Genomic DNA, 26,743 nt, shown 5'->3' on the forward strand with positions numbered 1-26,743 from the left:
ATCCAGTCAGCTCTAAACTCTGCTTTTAATATGCCAAACCATCCCATTTGCCTTTAAGAAAGTCATAACCTCCAACACAGACTTCCCCATTTAAACACCTTCAAAAGCTCCCATGCTGAGAGACATCCTTCTTTTTTTTTAAGTTTATTTATTCATTTTGAGAGAGAGACAGAGAGAGAGAGAGAGAGAGAGAGAGAGAGAGAGCGAGCGCACACAAGTGGGGGAGAGGCAGAGAGAGCCAGAGAATCCCAAGCAAACTCTGCATGGTCAGATGCAGGACTCAAACTCATGAACTATGAGATCATGATCTGAGCTGAAGTTGGATGCTTACCCAAGTGAGCCACCCAGGTGCCTCTGAGAGATTTCTTAAATGTTTTCTTTAAAGGGTTCCCTAAAGACAAGGAAAAATAAAACCCCAAGGGGTTTGGGGGCACAGGGTGACACAGTTTCCTCAAATGAGAGCTGTGTTCCTGAAATGTTAGGTTGTAAATCAATAATGGACCTGAATTTTGGATTTTATTCCTTAGAGGACTCTCTACCTGTTGAAGTGCTCCTAGGGTCATACCAGGACCTCTGCTTGGCTCAAACTGTACTCATTCCCCAGGTGATTTCATCCAATGTCTTGACTTGAAAAGCCTTCTGTAAAATGATGACTTCCGAATATGAGCCTTCAGCCTGACCCCTCCCCTGAACTCCAAACCCACATTTCCAGCATCATTTTTCCTACACATCCCATTTCCCACTCAGCATCCACTCTTGAATCTCCTCAGAGGCATCTCAAATTTAACATGGCTGTGCTGGCCTGGAATCTGCCTAAGCTGTTTTGCTGAAGTACCTGCACAGAACTGTCCCCAGCGTGTGAGACATGCTGACCAAGAGTGTTGCTTTCCAACCATGGCTTGAGTAGCTTCTGGGAGTTAGGACCAGCTTGTCGACATTATTTGTTGGTAATGGCGTGACGGATGATTTGCACCTTGGTGAGACTCTTGAAAAGTTCTGCCACTGAGGCTGGCTACCCAGCAAGAAAACACCTTTGTGAACAGCAGGGATATGATCAGCCAAGACCTGGTTCCAAGGTATTCCATGCACATACTGGTGGCTCTTGACCGAAGTATGTCCTGGCCTGGCAGAGGGAGGCCTTGGCTGTGATACAACCTTTGCCTACGGTGCCCATCCTTGCTGTTGTTACATTTCATCACTTTCCTGCCTTGGAGATCTAGAAGTCCTATTATTTGGGTCCTGAGAATCTTTTCAATAACCCAACCCTGTCTAACTGACACGGTCAGTGCAAGGCCCAACCCTAAACGCCTGACATCATCCCCTAACCAGCTCCTCCTGCACTTTTTCTCACGTCTGCAAATTGGGAACTGTATTCTTTTAGATCCGTAGGACAAAACTTTTGGTGTTTTCTTTGACTCCTCACCCTTTCACTGTAAGTCTTCTCCATTGGTAAAATCCATTGGCTCTCTTCAAGTGTCTCCAGGATCTGACCATATCTCATGGCCCCTTCCTACCACGTTGGTTCAATTCAAGCTCCCCCCTCATCTATCACAAGGGTTATTACAACAGCCAAATAACAGTTCCTTCTGTTTCTGTCCACGGCCTCCAGCAATCTCTTCTCAACTCAGCAGGCAGAGTGATCCTGGGGAAACAAGCCAGAGCAGGACACTCATGTGCGCCAAAAAGCCAACTCCATATTATAACTTACAAAGCCCTACAGGGCTTGGCCCTCGCTACCTGTCTGATGTCATCTCCTACCACTCCCTCCTAGCATCCTTGCTGTTCCTGTACCTGCCAGGGACACTCTCGCGTCAGGGAGGGCATCTCTACTGCTGATCCCTCTGCCAGAGTGTGGTTCCCCAAACCTGGCTGGTTCCCTCACTCCCTCTACTTAAAAGTCACCATATTAGTGAAGCTTCTCCAGTGACCTTATGTAAAATTAATCACCAATACCACCCAACATTTCCTAACCTTTTTCGCTGCTTTATTTTTTCTCCTGAGACTTAACACTATCTAACACATCCTCTTCCCTCAGCAGAATGTAACCTCACCAAGGCCAAGAGCTTTCACCTGTCTTACTCTCCACTGTACTTCTGTACCTAGGACAACACACATAGCAGGAATTCAATGAAGTGGTCTTGAATGAATGATTATATAATTGATATAAAACAACGTTTTTGGTTTTGTTTTTAAAGTTCACTGGCATTCTAGGAACATAACCAAGTGTCCCAATGGCATATCCACCCCAGGTGGTGAACAGGCTCAGGATGAAGTCCACCCCCCTGGTACGGTACAGTAGGCCCTGTTGTACCTTGTTAGACTTGCTGAAGCCCCTGCCCCTCAATCTAGATCATTCAGTTACTGGAGCAAATCATGCCCCTTCTGCCTAGAACATTTGCTGATCCCCTTGCCTTCCCCTAGAATCCTCTGGTTCCGCACTTAACATCCAGTTACCCTTCTACCTCTTCTCTGTGTCTTCCCAACTCTCACTAAGTGGTTAATTTCTTCCTCAGTTGTCTAGCTCCAAACTCTAAGCACTTCTACTGTAGCTGTGTTTATAGTGGCCTCCTCCACTTGTCCTTTGGAGGGAGCGCCTTAAGAGAAACTATGTTTTTTTCCATCATTTTACTTGCCCCATACCTAGCACGAAGGTCAACACATGCTCAAAAAATGCTACTGAATGATAGGAGTAAAAACCAAACTGAGAAGAAAGGAATAGTGCAAAGAGAATATAATCCCCTCAGCAGGAGGGCTTCAAGAGATCTAGGCCTGAGGCTGCCATATGACCTCATGCAAATGTATCAGTTTCTTCACCCCAAAATAGGCAGAATACCCTCCCTCCCTACCTTGCAGCGGGTGTGTGGCTCACGTGAGAAAATAAAAGTCAAATCTCCCATGAAGTATTTTTATTATCAGTGTAGAGATCAGAGATTTACCCTGTCTTTTTAATCCCAGAATTGATTCAGCAAACACGTAAATAACTAGGTTGAGGCTAAGGTGTATCTACTGTAACCATGCCTCTACTGGTTTGCCGCATTCAAGCAGGAGAAAACCAGGAAGTGCTCTCCAAAAAGAATATTAAAATCCGGGTTATATACGCTCCATTTTTATATGGAGAGAGAGAGAGGTTATATAATATACATCGCTAGGTGCGGAGAACTGTAATTCGATATCCATTACACTCTGATACATAGAATGACAGGAAGCTTTACAGCAAACTTAACGTTTGTTAATTTTTTTAGAGGTAGTAAATACAGACCTTAGAGCGTAAGCTCTGGAGTCCGTCCACTTAGGTTTAAATAACAGTGCACTCCACCACTTTGTACTCTTGGAAACTTAAGCTCCCTCTGCCTCAATGTGCACCTAAGTTAAATACAGATAATAAGTCACTTAGCTCATATGGCTGTTTAAGAGTTAAATGAGACAATACACAGAAAAGGTTAGCACAGTGCCTGGCACACAGTCAGTGCTCATTAAATGTTGGTTATCGTTAATGGTATTCGTGGCTTTTAAAACTTCAGAGTCTTTGCTTGTGTTTTTCCGTACTGACACTAACTTAAATGTAACGGATGTTGCAAATCAAAGTGGTCAAAGCACTTCAGCCCAGCAATGATGCCTTTGTCTTGATATCTCTGCCCTCTCTTCAATCTTGCCTTGGCGGGCTGATGTCAAGATGGCACTCAGAGGGGATGCGCATGCTGGGACTAGGTAGCAGAAGAAGCAGGTGCTCTGGTGAGCCTTAATTCTCCGTTTTCTTCTCCCCCCTCCCTCCTCTAACCCACCCTCTCACGCGAGCACAGCCTGGTATGAAGTTACCATAGCCCAGGCGGAGGTGTAATTAATAACCTGGGGCCTGGGGCCAAATTAGTTTAACTGTACCTGACATTGGCCTTACAGTCTGACTACCCATGTCCTCCTCCTTCCTCACTCTTTTCATAAAAGAAATCCAGAATTCCTTCTCTACTAATATGAGGACTGAACTTCTAACTTCTCCAGTTGATCCCCCTCTCAGCACTGAAAAACGCCAAACCCCGAAAGAGCAGAGACTCCTGGGAATAACAGCAGATCAAGATTCCGAGGACCTGAACACTCATCCTAATAATGGTGTCTGGAGTAAGTCACTGGGACTGCTGTGTGTTAGCTTCCTTGTCCTTCATGCTGTGACAGCACTGTCTAACATACCTACTCGTGAGGTTTTAAGGGATGATTAAATGGGAAAATAGATGTGGGAAAGACCCACGGACACTTACGAGGATCGTATGAATGAGATGTAATTCTAATATAAGATTACTGGCGGGGCACCTGGGTGGCTCAATGGGTTAAGCATCCGACTTCGGCGCAGGTCGTGATCTTGCAATCTGTGAGTTCGAGCCCCACGTTGGGTTCTATGCTGACAGCTCAGAGCCTTGAGCCTGCTTTGAATTCTGTCTCCCTCTCTCTCTCTGCCCCTCCCCGGCTCTTGCTCTCTCTCTCTTAAAAATAATCATTAAAAATTAAAAAAAAAAAAAAAAGATCACTGGCTTATTTGCCTTTCTCCCTATTTAAACACCGATCTCGATCTCTGAAACCATGCCATTATAAACATCTCTTTTATCAGAAGAAACTTTATTCAAAGAGAATAAAATAATTTATTACATCTATGGGGTTATAAAGATGCATGATATGGCAATAAACAACAGGCAACTTCTGAATAAGCATAAAATACTTGATATTTTTAAGAGGCAAAAATTCTCATCAGCCGTGAATATTAATAAAGCTAAAATAGATTCCTGTGTGGGGCGGAAAGAAAAAGATTAGGTCATTGTTGAGCTCTGTCTGTATCCCTTCCAAAAACAATATAGCAAAAATGACCAGTCTCCACCTCCAGATTGTCCCCACCTGCCATGCCCTTCAAGTTATTCTGACAGGTATGAATAGATCTAGGTAATATTGAACAGTGGGACCAATTTCAAATCCATACAGGGTTTCCTTCAGCATTGTCCTGAAATTCCAGGCATTTCTTTTCCCAGCTCAAGACCAATCACGCCACTTCAGATGGTAAGAACGCAACTATCTGAATCAGACACTTCAACCCCATAAAGGGACAGTGGGGGGAGGGGAGGGGTGGGGCTGTGCAACTAAGAACAGCAAACAAACCTAACGCTTTGCGCTTTGCGATATCCTGAATGCTGCACAGGGATTATCTCTTCACTGTTCACAGCAACCTTGTTTGATAGATAGACTTCCCTCATTCCAGATGGATCATTTTAGGCTTAGAGAGGAAAATTACTTGTTCAGGATGACACTTCTAGAAAAGTGCTCAATTGGAATTTAAAACACATCCTATCTGATCCCAATGTTTAGGCTTTTACCCCGTGCTACTTCCAAGATAATTTAGAGCTCTTCTTTTAAAATCCTAGGGAAATGGGAATTTTTTTTTTTAATGTTTATTTCCTTTTGAGAGAGAGATGGAGAGAGAGAGAAAGCAGGGGAGGGGCAGAGAGAGAGGGAGACACAGAATCCAAAGCAGACTCCAGGCTCTGAGCTGTCAGCACAGAGCCCAATGCAGGGCTTGAACCCACAAGCTGTAAGATCATGACCTGAGGCAAAGTTGGAGGCTTAACTAACTGAGCCACCCAGGGCCCCATCTTTAAGATTATCTGAGTACCTTTTAGAAAACTGTGGCACAAAGACAGAGTGAAGAGAAAGTGATCTCATGTAGGAACAGGTAATGGGGTAGCTGGGACAGTGCTATTAGTTGGCAGGTCCACTGTCAATACCGAAAATATTGTCATCATCTAAAAACAGTACAGGATTCAGTATGCAAGTGTCTGAAGAGCCTTTCCAAAGTGTAAATCAAATAGGTGAGACGCAAAAGTGTCTGAATACAGTAGGAGCTAAATAAGAGTTAGAGGACAGTAGCTTTGATAGCTTTCAATGAGACTTGAATAGGAACTTGTATGTGCTTTCTACAAACAGACAGGGGCACGAAGGGCAGCGGTAGCATTTGGGGATCCATGGCAAAAGGGAAGTAAGAGCGAAAAGGCCTTCGAATAGGAAACTGGATTAAAACCAGTAAGAGTTTCTTCCTTCAATCTACAATTCCAACTCATTCAAATGATGTAAAACCAAATATAAGATGAGGAAAAACATGATTCAGATCATTTCGAGTCCAATTTGACTTACACCAGTTAAGCAAAGTAGGTTCTATAAGAAAATGAATATCTGTACATTTAAAATGTTTGCAACAACCAGTCAGATGTCTCCTTGAAAGAACAGCCTGGGGCTCTCTTGCTTCCCGATTCTTGGTTTGACCAATGAATTGTTTTACAATCTACAACAGAAGGAATCTACGACAAAAATACAGCCATTTCCAAGGAGCCTAACTGAAACTTTTAAATCATTCTGCGATTAACTTTTAAAACAAAATATTTTTCCATAAAGACGCTGTCCCGCCATTATAGAGCCCGCATAAATTATTTTTTAAGATGCAAAAACTCCCTTTTTCTGTGTAATAGTAAACTGCTTTCAGCTGGGGTTTAGAGAGGCAAGGATCAATCATTTCTCTCTGGGCACCTGAAAAGGCAGTTATCAGAGTGATCCTTTGGCTGGGTTAAAGAGGTGAGCTACAGTTTGTTACCCATGAGGGACACCCGTCTCAAGAAGGTCATGCCACAAGCTCATCGTTTGTATCTTAGGACGGCCCGGGGCGTGATTAAAGCACTTTTCTACCTTGGGTTTTCCACTCCTTTGCCACAGCGATGTTTGTCAGTCGGCAATGATAATCTAACCACGAGGGCCCTCGCCAAGGCAGCCCCACGTCCCCCGGGTGTCCACTGGCAGGTCTGACAGGGCAAAGGAGGAGAAATCAGGGAGACAGTGGGAGAGAAGGAGCCGCAGGAGATAAGAAGGAACAGGAGGGAGCAATTAAGGCGAAGCAGAAGAAGACAGAGAAGAAGACAAGAGGGAAGACGTGCAGAAAGGGGACGGCTAAGCCAGAAGGAAGTCAATGCCGAAGCGAAAGTGGAACAGGGCCCCCCACGGGTGTGCCACTGTGCTACCGGTAGCCTCCTCTTACTGCTACATTTTTCCCCCGGAGAGGAAGCAGGGTAACAACTCCTCTGTGCCGTTATTACCTGGATGAGTTCGTCCAGCTCGGTCGAATTGACACAGGAGTGCTGGGAAATGAATGTCTGCTTCTGGATCACAATGGTGGTCCTCTGTGAAATCTCATGAGGCTGCTCCAATGCTTTGAACACGGTGGCTCCGATGATCAGATAGAGGACAACCACCAGGAAAATCGTGGAGACCGTCTTCCATTTCATAACATTAATGGTCGTGTCACTCTCCACCCGGGAAGCAAGCACTGTGGGTTTCGTGGAAAACGAGAGCCTCGGTTTGGAGTTCTGAGCGGCAGATTTAGGGTCCAGCAAGTCAGGTGCCGCCACTGACAACAACAGAGAGTGAAGGTTAGGTTGGAGAAGGGTACGGGGGTAATGGCTGGGCTTCTTTAGGGGATGAGCAAAGGCGGACTCAACTCCGCTGCTCTCCTGGTGGAAGCTCTGGAACCAACCTGAGTGTTCCTACTGGATTGCTCTGGGACCATACATAAAGGTTCAAGGACAAGGGGCGGGGTCTCAGCTCTCTGCTGCTATTGGGGTTCCAGAGCCGAGGAAGGAAACAGGAGGTGGACCAAGAAACTTACAAAAAAAAAAAAAAAAAGATAAGATGCCTGAGCTCTTCCTCATGAACTTTTAAATTTACATCTGTTCACCGTTGCTAGTCAGCAAAGACTGAACTCCTAAGAGTTGGTGGTACTAAACGATCTCATGAATGCTCATCAAGAAGGTTCACGGACTATTTCTGTTCTCAAGAACTTAACCCTCTGTACCACAAGCAGTTGACATCAAGAACGTTGTTTTTATTTAGAAATTCGTTGTAATAAAGGGATTGTATTATAAGTGAATTTGTGATCCAAACATTGTTGCTCAAAGTAAAACATTAGTCATTTTCTGGTAAAACATGATGGGAAGCAAACCACTCAATTGCCCAATCATTTCTTTGTTGCCTACCCTCTAAAGTGATTCATAATTAAACATTCTCTACATCTTACTTTTCAATCTCTGGCATCTTGAAAAAAAAAACAGAGTATTGCTACCTCTCTGGCACCATCCTAGGTGCTGCTAAGACATGAGAAGTTGCTTCCATGTCAACAGTGAACATTATCCAGAACAAATAATTTAAAACCTTATCTTACACCTTAGACCCTCTGTACGAAGCGAACTGCCCCATTAGCGTGGATTTATGTGTTCTCTTACAAATTCCCATATACTCTGAGGTGACTCTGAATCCATTTATGATTTATCTCAGCTGCTCAAAAATATCATTAATGGATTTCTTCTTAGAAAATACAAAGATACTAGATTTTCACTTGCTAAGGAGGGAATAAGCTATCTAATACAGAATGTTTGATTGGAAAGGCAACATTGAACCAAAAGAGGTAATAGAATAGCCAAAAAACAAAACAAAACAAAACAAAACAAACCACCAAAACAAAAACCCAAGAACAAAAACCAGGGGGACCTGAAAAAAAAAAAACAAAACACCGACTCAACCAGAACGATCACTTTAAGAGTCCACAATTGTCATAGATAGAAGTAAAATTGCTCTGGTGTCTATAATAAAAGCCTAATCAGAAAGAACACTTTCAGGTAAGTATATGAGAAATCACTGCAGAACTGCACCCAGAGACCCTCACAGGAACCGGAAATTACTTGAGAAGGAGAAGAGAATGGAAAGTGTCAGTTTTCACAGGGCTGGGGTCCCTGCCCTCTTGACCACCACTGGTGGTGGGACTACCTGTTTGAGTTCCTAAATCTTCGGCTGCCCGTGACAAAGAAGCTTTGCAAACAAAGCTATTTGAGACACTAGCCCTAAGCAGTGTTGCACGGTGATGGCAGATAAGAGAGGGCGCCTCAAACCAGCAAATCAAACCCCCGAACGACTCTGACTTCGAAGAGATGAAATCAGAGCTCTGACAGAGTAGCTGCACCCATGGCTCCAAGTGGAGATTCCACATATATACGGCTCATTTCGGCAACTTCCTATGGTTCAACCTGCTGTATACAGGTATGAACACGTCTCCCTCCTGATGCGGTCCCCTGCTCAGAATAAGGCCACAAACTAGTAGACACCTTTAACAGAGTTAAATGTAACATTCAACACCTTTATAGTTAGAAAGGCAACTTCACTCAAAATTAGCATCTATGTGTTCAATGTTCTAATCAAAAATAACTTTTTTTTAATAGACATGCTGGTAACAGCTAATATCACTGTCACCTGCCGACTAGCTACCCGGTTCCACCTCCAAGCTACTTAGTGTGTCCTGAGTGAAAAATAAAGGTCGTGATCTAAAATTAAGCCATCTTCGGAATCAAAATAACAGAAATCCACATTATCTCTCTGGAGAAAGCTTTCCAAGCCTTTCCTCTCCAATTCTCTGTGCTCTTATATTTCTGGTGTTTCACACCAAAGGTTTCGGGTCGGCAGAACTGGAGAACACCGAGACTTTACCTTGAGGCCCCCAAATCCCAATCCCAAATCCCAACACCACACTAAAACATCATAATTATATGCTTTTGGGGGAAAGAAACAGATATGTTTTTAGAAGATTGTGTGTGTGCATTAAGCTAATACATTTCCTGCTGAAGTTTAATTCTTTGAAGCTATTGCCTTATTTTTTTAATTAGCAGAAATATATATAAATGCACGTTTGGCAGACGGAATGGACAGCAATTGGTGAAATACCAAAATAAAAAACAACAGCCTTTCCTCCCCAGCTAACATGGGCAAGGGACCTCTGTGTTTGCATCTCCACGCCGTCTGATGTATGATCGGGCAGGGGTGCTCCTTAGAACAAGGAATCAAAGAGTCGTCCCTTCACACACTGTCATCACCATCGCTACCTCCCTCCTCTGCCACTAGCACATCACAGTCTCCTCTTAATCCAGGTCTCCCATCCTCACACGGGTATGCCTTCCACGCGCCGGGCCCGCGGCTGACGACTCAATAGCAAGAGAAATGAGCTTTTTTTTCAGCACCACCGCCTGTCCCACCTCGCAAGGGGCAACAAGTGTGACCAGGGTCACCATGCGTCCTGCCGGTCGGCTGCTCCCAAGGGCTGACCCTCCTCCTCCTTCGGAAACTCCCTTAAGGTGTCCCAAACCCACAGCCTAGGCAGATAGATGCCAAAGCCCCAGGCACCAGCGGGAGAGGGGGTGGGGGAGAGGCAGCCAGTGGAGGAGCCGGGGATCGATCTGCCTCCGAGCCGAAATTACGACCCAACACCTTGGACGGGAAACGAAGGTGGAGAACGTCCGCTTGCTGCCAGCGGGGCATTTGCAGCCCTCCCACCAGTCCCGGCTGGGGAGGGAAAGCGCCGGGCGGGGGGTGGTGGGGGTGGTGGTGGTAGGGTTACCCGGGGGTCTCACCTCCTGCTCTATAGCCGGGTCTCTCCCGCGAGGCGCTGGGAAGCATGAGGCATGCAGCATTCAAAATGTTTTTTGAAAAAGACGGACTTGAAGCTTTTACAAACACGCCATTGTACTCACTTCTTATTCAGAGTCGGGCTGCGCGCTCCGAGCTGCACGGGCAGGCATTTTCCCCGGCTTTGTTTTACAAGGTGGGGAGAGCGGGGCTGGACGCGGGAGGGGGTGGGGGGGAGCGTGAGAAGAAACGAAATCGCGGGAAGGAGGGGACACCGGCGGGCTGGGCAGAGGGCGAGGCCGAGGCCAAGTTGGGCGCGGGCGCCGCCGCCCCCGCACGCGCCTGCGGCCGGGCCCGGGTCACCCGGAGAGCGCGGGCGACCCGGGTCCCGCGCCGGCCGGCAGCCGCCGCCGCCGCCGCCGCCGCGCGCTCCGCCCGGGCTTCCGCGCTGGCCGGTCCCCGGCGAGGCGCGGCGCGGGGGCGGTCGGAGCAGCCCGTGCGGCCGTGCGCCCCGGCGTCTTTGTGCGCGAGCCTCGCTCTGCCCCTCTTCGCATGTCTTTGTGTGTCTCCCCCGGCAAAGCCCTCGGGCCCCGGGGGGCGGGGGGTGTGGCACGGGCTCGGCGCGCCGGGCGCCCTCCCGCCCGCGGCTCGGCCGCCCTCCGCCGCTCTCCCTTCCAGGCTCGCGGCTCTCGTCCCTCGCCCGCTCCTTGGAATTCCCTCCCCCTCGCCTCCTCCCCGCTCCCCACCCCCCCATCTCCCCCGCCTGGGCTCGCCTCTCCGCACCCCCTCCTAGCCCAACCCTCGCCGCCGTCGCCCCTGCCTCCTCGCCTAGGGGCAGTGCCCTGGGGCTCGGCTCACCTGCTGCCTCTTCTCCTCGCAGCCCCTTCCACTATACTGCCCCCTCCCCACATCCCCATTCTCACTCTCCATCTTCTTCCAGAGGGGGGTGAGGGGTGTGGGATTGAGCTCTGGGGCGCGGGTCCCAGGACCCCTGCACGTGGACATCCTCCGCTCCCCTTGCTCACCGCCCCCCCCCCAGGGTTGTGCAGAGAAGTGCCCCCATTGGCGCCCTGAGACCCCCGGAGTGGGGTCGGTAATGGGCTGCTGGTTCCTTTCAGCCTACGCCTGGGGAAGTGTTGTCGAGTCACCAGCAACCCCCACCCCACCTCCATGGGGGCAGGACCTGGGCGGCGAGCTCTGATCAACAGAAGGTTCCAAACCAGAAAGGATGGGGAACGCACCGGGAGCTAAGGTGAAGAAGACACCTAGGGATGCAGAGGGAATGGAAGAAAAATGGGTAGGCTCTCAGGGCAAGACCCCTTTGCTGGGGAGAGAGGTTGCAGACGTTCTCGGTAGAGCGCGGAGAGGGAGACCCGGGACATCAGTGTGAACCCCCGCGCTCCCTGACACCTCGGCACCTAGATCCCAGCCGGGTGGGTACCAGACCCCGCCCAGACTTCTAGACTGCTGCGCGGGGGCGGCTGAACGCGTGGCTGCAGGGGTGAGGGAACCGAACCCGCAGAGGAGGGGGAGAAAGCGCGCGGAGTACAGGCTGCAGCTGAAATTGGCTAGTCCCCCCACCACACTCGTGATGTAGCGGAACTTCAGTCCGAGTGTAAACTCTTCCTTCTCACTTTCTCTGCGGGAATCCCCCGCTGACCCCCCATCCCCTCCACCGCTGCGTGTGAGAGTTTATCTTCCAGAAGGGCTGCCTGGCCACAGTGGACCATTTCACCAGCTGCAGGGAGTATTTCCTAGTGAAAGCTGTATACGTGAGAAACTAGTCAAAGCTACAGACCTAAGGAGGTCAGGCAGAGCAGAAACACTCCTGATGGTAAAAAGAACGTTGTAAATCTTTTGCAAACCCGTGGCCATCAATGCTTAAAAATGCCAGGTTATTCTTTAAATTCCAGAATAGATTCAGCACCTCGTTCTCCTGTTAAAGATGTCTTCCTTATTAGGAATTCCTTCCTGCTGGAACTGAAACATGTTTTTCTCGACTTCTGCTCTCAATGTAATCGGATGTCCTTTCTGAAATGTGAATCTGATCCTCTCACTTAAAACCTTTTCAAACTCTCTAGGTTACATATAATTTGCTTCCTGATCTGGCTTCTCTTTTTCATTCCAGACCTTTCTGAGGACAGTCATCTTCCTTCACGTGTCTTCCCCCAGTCCTCTCCCCAACTTTATAGGACTAAGACATTGTATTAGTAGGGTTCTCCAGAGAAACAGAACCAATAGGGCGTGAGGGTGTGTGTGTAAAAGATTTATTGTAAGGAACTGGCTCACACCCTCATGGGGGTGTGAAATCCCCAGGGCAGTTCTGGCAGGCTGGAAACTCGGGCACTAGTTGATGCTCCAGTCTTGAATTTCTTCTTTTCTGGGAAACCTCAGTTTTTGCTCTTAAGACCTTCAGCTGATCGTATGAGGCCTACCCCACATCATCAAGGGTAATCTTTCCTAAAAGTTAACTGATTGTGGAGTGCAACATCTACAAAATACCTTCACAGCAACACCTAGATTAAGTGTGTGACCAAATAACTGGCTGCTGTTGCCTAGCCAAGTGGACACGTAAAACAAATCTTGAGACATTATCCTTCCCATCTCCCAGTTCTCTGGAAGTGTCTCCTGAACCCTAGCTAGTCAGGTGTCTTACTCTTTGCTTCCCATGCAACTTGGGCTTCTATGTTTGTACTTGTCACATTGTGTTGTGCTACTTCAGACTATACTAGAAGCTCACTGAGGGCATAAACCGTATCTCTCTGTCCCCCGTAGTATCCACGATAACCAGTGACTGGTGCTAAACAGGTGTTTGATGAACATCTGAATGAAAGTGTGACTGTGGGACGTCATTCTCCTCAGGCATTTGGAGCCAGGGTGGCCAACATGAGGACATGAGATGAATTCACCTCCAGAATCCTTTCTGCCCTATTCCAGGCTTTTTGTTCTCCAGATTACGTGATCCCAAACACTTTGACGCTTGCTTGTTTGTTTAAATTTTCCCCTTTTGCTTAACAACTTGGGGATTCTTTTTTGTTCCGTCTGGGTCTTTGGCCAATTTAACCACCCCTTGTCAGGCACCAGTCAAACTGACTAATGCTCACACAGTGGGAGATTGATTAACTCAGAGTTTACATACTCCTGCATGGTGAGCCTCTTTCCAGGATGCATCGAATGGAGGACTCACCCCCAATCCCAAATACTGAATTGTCCTTTCCTCTCCTTTTCTCTATCGGTGCATCTGTAGCAGTTGCCTTCCATTACCCCCTCACATTATTCTCTCATTAGGCACATATATATGGGGGGGGGGGGCACAAATTTACTTTACAGATACGTTAAAGTAAGACCAAAAGAAAAAACCCCAAACTGTAACATTAGAAGAAATCACTGCAAGAAGCCAGCTCAGCCTCACAAATCACCAGTCTCCACACTGACTTGAGCTCTGCTTTCCACTTCAACCCCTCACGGCCCCCTCAGCCAAATACTCCTACCGCTTGAAGAACCTTCTTGTGCCAAACACACACTCACTGTGTTTGAAGTGAGGGGGAAACGAGGAAGGAGAGTAGTTTGTATCATCGAAGCTGGAGAAACAGGGAAACGGGGTGGCTTATCCTAATTTTAGGCCCACATACAAATCCCATCAAAAGTGTGATAGGCTAGGTGGACTTCATTTCCTTCATGCTGCAGGACTATATAAAACCCCTTAATTTTGCTTCAATGGACAGGAAAACCTGAAATACGTAATGAAAAGGTTGAGCTCCCCCAAATTCTACACTCCCTTCATTGTGGTGCTTTCAGAACTGTTGATTTGCTCCAGCTAACAGTGTGAAATCTACAGGATTTCACTTTTATGTCTATTTTGCTTTTTGACCTTGGCCTACTCATGGTCACACACACACACACACACACACACACACACACACACACACGGCATACCACTGTCTCTCCCATAATTCCAAACAGACCTGTAACTTTGGAGTCTAAGTGACCTCTGCGGGCATCCTAACTCTTCCATTTGCGAATCATGTGAGTTTGAGAGAGTCCCCTGATCCCTCTGAACATCAGTTCCCTCATCTACGAAAGAGAGACAATACACCGAACTCACAATGGATTGCTGTAAGAATTAAAGTGAGACCACATACAGTGCTTTATCATTGTAAGTTCTCAGAAGAACTTTAGTCTCTCCTGTGTGCTTGACCGAACCCTATGAACCAAGGGGTTCCTGGCCAAGCCAGACCACCAGCAAATTCCAACTCTATCGTAACTCTTGCCATTTACTGAATCTTCTGGATAACCTCACTGCATACGTTTGAGATGAGAAAGAATAAATCATATCCATCAGATATTGACTGAATGCCTACAGGGTGCCAAACAGGAGCTCTGTGGATATAGCAAGGCTGCTGCCTTCTGTGAGCTTCCGGTCTAGAGAGGGCAGGTGTTAAACAAACATAAAGTTAAAGTTCTGGTCAATGCAATAAACAGAAGGTAGAGAGAATAATGAGAGTGTCTGAGGTTGGAGGATCAGGGAAGGCCTGTCTAAAGAAGTGACGATACAGTTGGGGCCTGCAGGTGGGGGAGGGGGGAGAGCAGGGGGAGAGAGGGAGAGGCAAAATGTAAGGGAAGAACTGCCTCAGAAGAAGGAGGAACATGTAGGAAAACTATGGAAAGGCAGAAGCGTGGCAATTAGAATTGGGGGAGCTCAAAGAGAGAGGATGGGTGGTAGACAGTGAGTAAGCTGGAGAGGCAGGCAGAGACCAGGCCACATGGCACTTGGATTTTAATTAACAGGACTTTGACAAATTTTCAGCAGAGCACTAACCTCATCAAATGGCATTAAAAAAAAAAAAATCACTGTGGTTGCTACATGGAGAACAGACAGAAGGCGAACAAAAATGTAAGCAGGTAGGCAGCGAATTTAGATGTTATTGCTTTAGCCCAGGTGAGAGATTCATGGGGTAGGAGGGAGGGGAGGAGATGAGACGTGGCAGTAGATCAAGAGGGCTCTGGGATCCACTGGAGAGGGGAGTGGATGGTGAGGAAGAAGGTGGACATTTCCCAAGAGGTTCTAGTTCACTACAAACTCGGAGGAGACAACTGTATAGGCCGTACTTCAGCGGAAGGCCCGCCTGATGTGGTCCCTCCGAGGGCACTTACCTCCCCCTCTCACAGCTGCTGTGTTTCCTGTGGGACTCATCCTGATTGTGGGCACAGTGTGTGTCCAATATAGTCATGATTCCTCCACCTCTTAACTGACTCAGGCATGGGCCTGTGACCCACTCAGCCAACGAGACTTTTGCCATGGTTTCTGAGAGAAGAGAATCTCACGCTCTATGGCTGATCTTGAACCCAAAACCTTGGAGGTTATTATTCCAATAAGAGAGGAGAAGGCACCAGGGAATGGAGCCAATACAGAGCAAACAAAACCAAGATGACCAGGAGCAGGTGACAACATTTGATGGATCCTCTAGACCAAACCGCACCATAAGCCACACACATTTTCTTTTTATATAAGCTAGTTTGGGTTGAGATTTCTGACACTAAAAATCGAGAGTCTGAATTGAAACACTGCAATGCAAGGAACTGGAGAAAGTGAGAAATAATTAGCCTATATGGAAGTCTCTAAGTTGACTCTCAATGATTCCTGCCACCTGCTCTTCATGCCCTGTGTTTCACCTTCCCCTTGACTGTGGGCTGCTAATGAATAGAATAGAGTACAAGGGATGGGATGTTCCTTTAAAGATTAGGTTATGAAAAGACCATGCGCTCTCTCTTACTCTCTCTTGGGATCTCTCTCTCTGGTGGAAGCCAGCTGCCATGTGATAAGCCAGTCCCAAGGAGAGACCCATGTGAGCCTGGAAGTGGAACTCCTGAGGTCTTCCAACTGCCACGTACGGGGAGCTCGGAAGCAGAAGTTTCCCCAGTCAAGCCATGAGATGACCGTAGTCCTAGACAGCACCTGAGTACCGCCTCTCGACAGACCCTGAGCCTGAACCCCTCAAGGAAGTTCCTCTGAGATTCTTGAGCCCCCAAAGCTGTGAGAACGTGAATGTTCCTTGTTTTCAGCAGCGAAGTTTCGGGGTCACTTCCTATGCAGCAACAGATAATAATCCATCTTCTAAGAGTGAAATCCCAAGTAAGCTTATAAAGTGTCAGTCAGGCCTGAAATATGCAAATTACTTTAAGAAGGCAATTCCTCCAAGGCAAAAGCACATTCATCTGAAGTATTCATAACCCTAAAATTAGAATACGTTAATTAGAAGTTGGATGTCATCGAAAGGGTAGCAAAAGACTGTCTAGAGCAGTGGGTCTCAAACCTGAGCCTCCATCAGAATGTCTCAGAGCGCTTATCAAACACAGATACTGACGCGAATATCAAGTTGCCACGTGATGCTGAAGCTGCTACTCCATGAAGCACACTTTGAGAGTCCTGGATGAAAAGCAGGATCGGGTTTCACTCTGCTCTGATAGCTCCCAGTCACAGAGGCCGTTTCTGCAGTGGTAAGAAATTGGGCTAGAGACAAGCCATGGTTTGGCCGACAAATCATGGCAGGCACACATCACCGTTCAGTTTCATTCTCAAAGGGGTGCGGTTCAAAAGTTCTTTCCACGTGCAGTGCCACCTACACGTTTTGTGCCATTTGTGGGACAAGAAATGTACTTGTTCGCTCATTCAATTGTTCATTTATTTATTTAGTACCATCTGTGTAACAGGAAGGCATGTTTCTAGCATTCGGGGATACAGAGTAGCGAAGAAGACGCGCCAAATCTTTGTAATCGTGGAGCTAAAATAAGGAAAGAATGACACCAGTAAAACCGTGTCCATGTCTATTCAGCAAAACATCACGGAGCTGCTGAAAGGGTTTCAGATTAAAGTGCTTCACTCTGAAAAGTGAAATGAAAAATATCGCTTTTCCCTATAACCTGGCAAAATTCATCAAAATCAGGACACTCGCTTGGTGAAAAGAAAAGTCACTCTCAAATATGTAACACTCAGCAATATTTTTAACGGATTTGTATATGTGCTTACTTTAAAATAAATACATGTGCACAAACATGGAGAAAGGTAAGATTTTCTCATGCAAACAAGAGTCTCTTTTATAATGGCAATTCTTAGTTCCATATGATTTCTTTTTAGTTTTGAAAATTCAAGTGAGTTGAGACACTCATCTTTTGTATATAAACGTCGATCCTTTAATCATGTAGCCACCAGCATTAATTATTAAAAATAAGCTAATATCTACATATACTTTTGCTCAACTAGGAATAAGGTACTGAATAAAAGCATTGTGAAGTAAAGAAATCCTTGTAAAATGGTCCTCTGTTACAATAGAATATATTCAGTTTACAAAGAGGAAATTCTGCTCCAGATTTCTCTCCCCTTCCAAAACCGAGTATCGTAAACTATCAGTAGGAAATGAACATTTAGCTGGTATGTATCTAGATTTTAGCACTCTTCACCTCTGGCGTCACAGGTAACTCTTCCACCAACAATGAATTCATTAGGTAAGTTTTTTAAGTCTGCCAATATTGGGCAAACTAATTACATCAAATGTGATGCTTTTTATTAAAATCAGCCATAAATACAGAGAGAACTAGAGCATTTTCAATTTTTCTTGATGGCTTTCATTACCTAATGAATTGTCAGCACATCCAGTACTTTATTTAAAACTTCTATTTGTTGTGAATATTTGCCAGTCCAGCATTTTGCCTTCGCCTGAGACCACAAATTCTGACAGCAATGAAGAACAAATCCATTTTTTTTGTGTGTGAAGAACAAATCAATTCGATCTCTCTTCTAAAATGAAGTCAAAGACATAAAGGTAATAAAAAAAGCAAATAGAGAATGTAATTGGAATCTCCTAAAGGTACTTTTTAATGTGTTCAATGACCAAAGATCTTAATTTCCCCATATGCAGATTTCAAGAATCTAGCTTTCCTTTATACCTTTCTGTGTCTGTGATTCAATGAGCACATACAAGCCTTGCTCATGGCCATCTACTAAGTTGATGGCAGAATTGTATCACCCAGGGTGTGTTTATTGTATAAGAAAGCTATAAAACAAACTAGAATGTGGCTTTTGGTAGAACTGAAAAAAATTGTTAAGGTATTTGTGTGGATCTCTCCAAATTCCACAAACAGATCAAGGCAGGCTTGACACACCACCAGTCCCCGGGACCTTTCACTCATGGCCTCATCTCCACATTTGTGACCCATTCTCTGCACACTGCAGCCAGATAGATCCTTTAAAAATAAAATCTGCTTAAGTTGAAGCCCTGATGAAAAGCATACACTAGCTTCCCATTGCTTTCAGGACAGAGACCAAAATGTGAAGGGCATCTCCGGGTCCTCAACACCTGTGCCCCTGTGCCCTGTCAATAACAACGGTAACAAGAACAACAGGAATCGTAACAATAGGTAACATCTATCAAGGCACACGTGCCAGCCATTCTTTTAAAACCCTTTCATCTATTATCTCATTTAATCCTCATACTAACCGTACGAGGTAACTACTATTATTACCTTCAGAGAAACTAAAATAACTTCCCCAAAGTAACATAGCCAGTAAGCCAATGCCCATTTCTATATAGGGCCCACCACCAGACACGCAATTTCCTCTCTGTGGGTCAGCCACCAAGCAGATTTCCAGTTTCTGGACTATTCCACCCTCCTCCTTTCCTTTAAGACTTCACGCACATCAGATCTTGCAGCCTAGACTGTGCTCACTCTAGTAAATAACTCACTACTAGGAAATAACTTCCACTTGTCCTTCAGACCTCAGCTAAAACACGCCTTCCTCAGAAAAGGCCTCATAAGCTCCCAACAAGATCAGCCCACCCCCACATATACACTCTCATCATTTTCCTGGTCACGACTGTTATGAAGCTACTCGTTTAAGTCATTATTTAGTAACTGCCTATATTATTGTCCTAGGGTTGCCATAGCTACATACCAAAAACTTGGGTGGCTAAAAACATCAGAAATCTTGGTCACAGCTCAGAGGATAGAAGTCAGAAATCAAGGTGTCAGCAGGCCATGTTTTCTCTGACAGCTTGAGGGGAGCATCCTTCCTTGCTGCTTCTAGCTTCTGGAACTTGCTAACAATCCTTGGTGTTGCTTGGCTTATATATATATTCATTACTCCAGTCTTATGGGCATCTTCTTGTGTGTGTTCACATTGCTTTCCCTTTGTATCTATCTCTGTGTCCCAGTTTCCCCCTTCTTTAAAATTTTTGTTTTCAACGTTTATTTATTTTTGGGACAGAGACAGAGCATGAACGGGGGAGGGGCAGAGAGAGAGGGAGACACAGAATCGGAAACAGGCTCCAGGCTCTGAGCCATCAGCCCAGAGCCTGACGCGGGGCTCGAACTCACGGACCGCGAGATCGTGACCTGGCTGAAGTCGGACGCTTAACCGACTGCGCCACCCAGGCGCCCCTCAGTTTCCCCCTTCTTAAAGGACACCTGTCATTGGATTAGGGCCCACCCTACTGACCTCATTTTAACTTGATTACCTCTTAAAAGACCCTATTTCCCAATAAAATCACACTCTGAGGGACGGGGGTTAGGAGTTTAATATGTCTTTTTGGGAGAATACAATTCAACCCATAACATCGCCTGTAAGACCAAAACAAGTTCCAAGAGGGAAAGTACCTTGTCATCTTGTTCCTCAGCACAATATCTCACACTTAGTAGGCACAAAAATCAACATTTATTAAATGAATGAAAGCTCATTTTAAGAGGTATTATTGAGAGAATTTTGCAATTAATCAGGGCTCAGAATCTCAATGCCTACAACACCAGGCAATAAATATACATACCAACTGGGTCCAATGAAATGGAGGAGAGACTCTAGTTGGCTCTAGTTGATTACTGCCATGAAAGAACATGGATCTAGTGTATTAGGCGTTCTAATTTTTCAAGAAAGGTCAGATATCTGCATTGTTTTAGAAGACATCTTTCAATTTCAAAATGGAGGCAACTAGATCAATTTTCAAAATCAACAGTGTGAAATTAACAATAAAACACGTCTGTAGGCTGCACACGGTCCTTAGGTCCTCTGATTTAGCCTCTGGGTTAAGGTAGCATCAGATGCCCTGGGAGGTCACATCTGTAATAAAATGTGATGATTTTATTTTCCAGGCTACAGTAAGTGTTGAAACATCTTATTTCAATTGCAGTCGTACAAGGCTGGCAGGGTGAGGCAAGTGTGGAACTCTCCCAGGGCACAAACTTTAAAGGAGTGTCAAAAACAACAATCAAGATAAATACTATTTTAATACATTCTAAAAAATGATAATAATATAAAAAATCCATGATGATCAAACTTTCACAATTTTAAATAAGGACCAGATCCAACCCCACATTTTGAATCAGTTGGTGTCACTCCTCTTACCCTATTCCTAGCCTCACTGTCCTCTTTCACCAGTACCTTCCCTGCTAGATCTCATATGGGAACTCTCTTCTATTGCATAATTTCCCCTTTCCTGGAGCTCCAAGTACTGGGCTATGCTATAGACAAAGCCACCCCTCATCCACCCCAAATTCTGTGCCCCAACATGCAGTGCACTGCTAAGCTGATGAAGTAACTTATGCTTCCTGTGGGTTTTCCAGTTCATCTTCCTCCTTTGAAAGAGTGAATCTTGAGTGCTGTCATTTCTTCTCTAACAGTGCTACCTGCTTCTGATGGAATTGGCTTAATTATACTTTTCTCCCAGGCTTCAGCTTAATGCCTGCTTCCTTCTGTTGTGCTGCTAGATGCTTCAGATGGGGATCTGGCTCTAGCCCTGCAACAGGAAGAGTTGCTGGGGCCCAGAAGATGCAGGTTAGTCCCCATAGAATGTTCTTGGGTTGGCCCAGCTTTCAGCTTGGAAATCACATCTGAAGTGCTTGAAGGCTAGATATCACAGACAGCACTTTTGACCTTCCCAAAGCAGCCACTCAAAATACAGACCTTATCTATCTTCACCAGAAACCCTTCCATGACATAATTAATGTCCATGATTAGGTAATAAGTGAGGGCGAATGTTAATTCAGGGTTGTCACAATCTCTACAAGCTTCTCTCAGACCTGAGAGTCACAAGACATGTCAGCATCCCACTAGGACTACAACGCAGCCAGTTATGTAAATATATTTGTGACCTGCCAAAGCAGCCATTCAAAACATTTGGAACCATCATAGAAACTTCCACACCTCATGATCCCTGTAACTATACTTTGAATGAGAACAAGATATAATGAGGAAAGTTAAGCTTGGCCCCAAGTTCTTCTGAAATCTCTGCTTCTTCAGACATTAGAAGATAAAAAATGTAATCAGGTAATTAATTTAATTTGAACAGGACAGTTGCCTGATCCTATATCTGACTATTCTCTGTGGAGAAATCTCTCCCTGTTGTTTACCTGTGATAAATTTGATCACAATTGCCCATGTGTCCTGATATACACTTATAGAAAATTTTACACTTGTGTGTTTGTCTTTATGTCTGGCTTCCCCTAATTGACTAAAAGCTCTCTGAGGGCAGGCATCTTACCTGAATTCTTTTTGATATATTAGTGGGCAATCAAGATTTTTGTTGAATTGGTGTGACCAGAAGACCACCCCTATCCCAACACACACAAAATCCCCAGGTTTTACGACCTTCAAACAAGGATTTCATGGTAACTGTGACATTTATGATCAAAAAGCATTTAATTCACATCAAGGTATCTTAGGTACATTGAAAGTCACTATATTTCTTCCATGTCTTTCATTATCTCCTGTAATTCTATTACGGCACAGATTCATATGCAAATCAGCATAGCCCAGTGGCCAAGATTAAGGAGCTGCCTAGATTCAAGTTCAGGCCCAGCCATGTATGAGCTGTGCCTTGTTTTGTTTGTTTGTTTGTTTGTTTTTTGTTTTATCTGTGAAATGGGGATGAAAAGATATCAACTTCTTTCTAATGAGATCTTAATGAGCTAATCCTTGAAATGTGTTCAGAACAGTGCCTGGAATATAGTAAGAACTCAATAAACATTAGTCACTATTAATACTGTTGTTTCCACTGATGGCACTGAACCATGGAGAGAGTAAAGAATACGGACTTGAAATAAGAAGTGAAACAAAGGAAGAGGTCAGTTATTTTCTGGGGCTCAGCCCAGCAAACACCTGGAGGCTGGCTTTAAAAATTTTTTTAACATTTATTTATTATTGAGAGAGAGAGTGCGCGCGTGCGCATGAGTGGGGGAGGGGCAGAAAGAGAGGGAGACACAGAATCTGAAGCAGGCTCCAGGCTCTGAGCTGTCAGCACAGAGCCTGAGACGCGGAGCTCGAACTCACAAACTGTGAGATCATGACCTGAGCCAAAGTCAGATGCTTCACTGACTGAGCCACCCAGGCACCCCTGGAGGCTGGCTTTTGGGAACCAACTGGGCAAGTGAGATTCAGGAAGGAATCAGGTAATCCAGGCTGCAAAAGACAGAGTCAGATTCTAGCCCTTCTGTTCTAGAAAGAAAAGGACACTGCAACTCAGGTAGCTCCTTCCTGGGGCAGGGAGCTTTTCCTGTCTACCTGATAGGAGTGAAGCCCTTACTAGGATGCAGAGAACAAAGGACAGGGAAGTGGCATCCAGTTAGAGAGAAAGGGAGACCATAGGTGGGTTCAAGAGGCTCCTTTGGGAGCCCAGAAACAGATCCAAAGGTCTATTGTCACCATTATAGATATAGTGGTGCCACTTTCTTTACCATGCACATACTCAGATCTCCCTTTGGCCCTGGTCCCAACATTTTGGACTCTTGCTATCTGAAACTGTCCCTTTAATTGTGTGGACTACTTTGTATCTCCTTAGCAACCATGATTACTTTAAACTCTTCTGGGGTTGCCTGACTTTTTCCCCCTTTCATTATTATCAATGTTGTTTTCTGGACACAGATAAAACTCTTCTTTTCCACAAACAGGTTTTTGGTTAAAGTAAAACTTTTATATCCCCAAGCTGTTGGTTGCTAAGGGGACCAGTGTATGCAAATAACCTATAAGCACAACAAGGGCCCCAGGAAGAAGTTTGCTATTGGGCCTAAAGGTGTAATGTGTGTTTACTTCTACTGTGACTCAGATATTGTACCTGTTCCCCCTTTGCTCATTTACTAGGGATTTCTCTTACTCCTCTCACGTTATGCCAGCATCTTAGCATACACACACACACATAATAATGTGTCACATGATGCTCAGTTTAATTAAAACCAAGATGTTGAATATTGACTGTTCTAGTTTTAAACAATTGTTGATAAAAATCTATTGGCCATCAAGTACAGCTGTGAACAGAATAAACTGTCTTTTTTTTCATTTTCATATCCACCCCAACAGTGGAATGCTAAGTTTTGTGGTAGTTTTTCTTTGGAAGAGAGTTGGGTGGAAAAAAACTTTAGTGTTTTCCATTAATATTTTCTCAAGAAGGGGAGCCAGTGTTGCGTTGTTCGGATTCCAAAATGCCTTGCCAACCTTCTTGGTAATTAACTGTAGTGTTTCCTTTGCCTAACGTGATGGATGCCATTTGCACCATTTTTATATGGGGCATTATGTTCTTCATATACTGTATCTGCATATTTGGGGGCAGCATAGATTTTAAAACCCCAGGCGTCTTCCCTGCTGCCCTCAGCCCTGAACTCTGACTTGGGGGTTAAGTCCCCTCCTTACTGTAATTCTATAACATATAATTTGTGTCCAGTAAAAATCAAACCAATGTTATTGTTTATAAAGGACTGTACTAAAAGTCCAGAGACTGGGTGATAAAAATATGAAAACTGGAAAGCCCTCTTTGTGAAGATTTGATTATCTAGCTGGGAAGACAACATTTCCCCAAAGAAATAAAAACAATGAATTATAAAGGCACACTTGGAAGGGACCATCTGTTAGGTATACAATAAGTCTATTTAAATAAATTATAATGGGATATTGGCCAGTCATATTTTGAGGACTTCTTTTTGAGGACTTCTTTGTTAGCAATTTGTTTAAACTATTAAATGTGAAAGTAAGTTATTTTTTAATTCAATTCATGATGACTTTTTGTTGTGAATCAGGTCTAGATCTCCTCAATATTTTCTAGTGAAGTCATCACAGAGTTGATCCTTCTACTAGAAACCATTATACATAACATGATTGTGATCAGCACATTTGATTGTATTTGTACATCTCTCTTCCCCTCTTGACGTTGTGTCCCTTACGGTAGGGACCATGTCACCCTCATGATTGTGTCCCTAATGCCTACTACATAGTAAATTCTAACAAAAGCTTGTTGAAATGAACTCAAGTATTTCAGCAACCTCAGCGACTTTTTTTATATATATTTTATAAATTTTTAATTGTTAAATACTCCAAAAGAACAGAAAATAGCATAAACCTGGATTTTATTTGTTTGTTTGTTTGTTTGCTTATTTTTAAGTAGGCTTCATGCCCAGCATGGGGCCCGATGAGGGGCCCAAACTCACAACCCTGAGATCAAGACCTGGGCTGAGATCGAGTATCAGATGTTGAACCAATGGAGTCACCCAGGTGCCCCAACATAAACCTGGATTTTAAAAGTACTAACATTTTACCATATTTGCTTCAGGTATATATTTTTTTCCTTTTTTGAGGAAAAACAGATTACAACAAGAGCCCCAGCTGACCCCAGACCACCCTGTTCCTCTCTTCTTTTTCCCTCCCCCCAGATTGCCGCTCTTCTGGAGTTGGTGTTCATTTATCCTTCTTGTGACTGTAAATATCTTTCCTAAGTATGTATGCAGCCATAAAATATAAAGTATTTTAAATTTTTTTTTTAACATTTATTTATTTTTGAGACAGAGACAGAGTATGAACGGGGGAGGGGCAGAGAGAGATGGAGACAGAATCTGAAGCAGGCTCCAGGCTCTGAGCCATCAGCCCATAGCCTGACGCCGGGCTCGAACTCACGGACCGCAAGATGGTGACCTGAGCTCAAGTCGGACCCCCAACTGACTGAGCCACCCAGGCGCCCCTAAAGTATTTTAAATTTTACACAGTGTATCTTATTATATGAATGCTTTTCAACCGCCTTTATTTTTCTCACTCAGAATTTATGTTATCAAGATTTATCCATGTTGAGATATACAGGTTTTTGTTTTAGAATGATCCATTTTCCCTGATCAAATTTAGAGTAAAAACCTCTATCATTTAAAATCTAATACTTGGCCTTAACTTATGGAATAATGAGGGGCGCCTGGGTGGCTCAGTCGGTTGAGCGTCCGACTTCGGCTCAGGTCATGATCTCATGGTCTGTGAGTTCCAGCCCCACGTCGGGCTCTGTGCCAACAGCTCAGAGCCTGGAGCCTGTTTTGGATTCTGTGTCTCCCTCTGTCTCTGACCCTCCCCCGTTCATGCTCTGTCTCTCTCTGTCTCAAAATAAATAAATAAATAAATAAATAAATAAATAAATAAATAAATATTAAAAAATTTTAAAAAAACCATAAAATAATGAAAGAAGGTCCTGTAGACATGAGACAAAGAGAAAGGGGCAAAGAGTCTCTTCCATGCCTTTCTACCCTGTCTGACTACCTTGGCCAGCCCTCTCTACTGACTACTATACCAAAGCAAAAACTCCTGAGTTAAGAGCTTAACTTAGAGTTAAAATATCCACATCAGAAACAGTTCAGCAGTCACCAGATCCACACTCCGTTTAGAGCACTGGCTGAACAGTGCTCTGAAATTCTGAAATTTCAGAAGAGACATCTTTCTTTCCCTTCCTCCCAATTTTTCTTCCAAAGACATGTGACTTGTTAATGGCCAGACCCCCTTAGCACATGGGTAGCTAAAGCAAGTTATCCAAATTTTCCCATCAAATACGAATGTATATAGTATTTGTGAAAACAAAGCAGTTGCTTAGAAAAAGAGGCTTGCTTGCAAGTTAATTACATGCACAATTTCCTAACAGCATTTGCCTAGACAAAGTCCCTTTTATCACTTGGCTCCTGGGTAACTAATTCTCATTTAATGTGACACTGAAAGATTAAGAAGTCATAATTTACTTCCAGTCAGTAGCCATATGACCGCTGCTAAGGAAAGACTGTTTCTGAGGTCTGAAATGTTCTAATACACGGATTTTATGTATCTCAATTCATGCCTTTGATGCTAAAGTCCATTTCTTGCCTTTTATTCTTTTTTCTTCCCTGAAAATCTGGCTAAAACTAAGTATCAATGAGAAGTCTTTTGAAAAAATTTAAAGAGCATGTAAGTTTCTTTGCAACTTCTGGCTCAAAGTTTTGTTTGCATCATGTTTTATAAACATCTGCT

General features: G+C 44.7%; 1 protein-coding gene across 3 annotated transcripts in view; it reads right to left on the reverse strand.

The window, feature by feature from the left end:
* Positions 1–26,743, reverse strand: part of KCNK2 (potassium two pore domain channel subfamily K member 2) — a 195,653-nt gene that overhangs the window by 113,795 nt on the left and 55,115 nt on the right. The window contains exons 1-2 of one of the 3 annotated variants that reach the window (XM_003999292.5): positions 10,470–10,841; positions 7,116–7,426 (exon numbers count right to left, since the gene is read on the reverse strand). In XM_003999292.5, coding sequence (XP_003999341.1) covers positions 7,116–7,426; positions 10,470–10,515 — 357 coding nt within the window. In that variant the 5' untranslated portion in view covers positions 10,516–10,841. Of the gene's footprint in view, positions 1–7,115; positions 7,427–10,469; positions 10,842–26,743 lie in introns of those variants that run through there. The other 2 variants (XM_019821798.3, XM_019821797.3) reach the window with 2 other exon arrangements.

Source organism: Felis catus, chromosome F1 (assembly GCF_018350175.1).
Source record: "Felis catus isolate Fca126 chromosome F1, F.catus_Fca126_mat1.0, whole genome shotgun sequence".
Taxonomy (NCBI): domain Eukaryota; kingdom Metazoa; phylum Chordata; class Mammalia; order Carnivora; family Felidae; genus Felis; species Felis catus.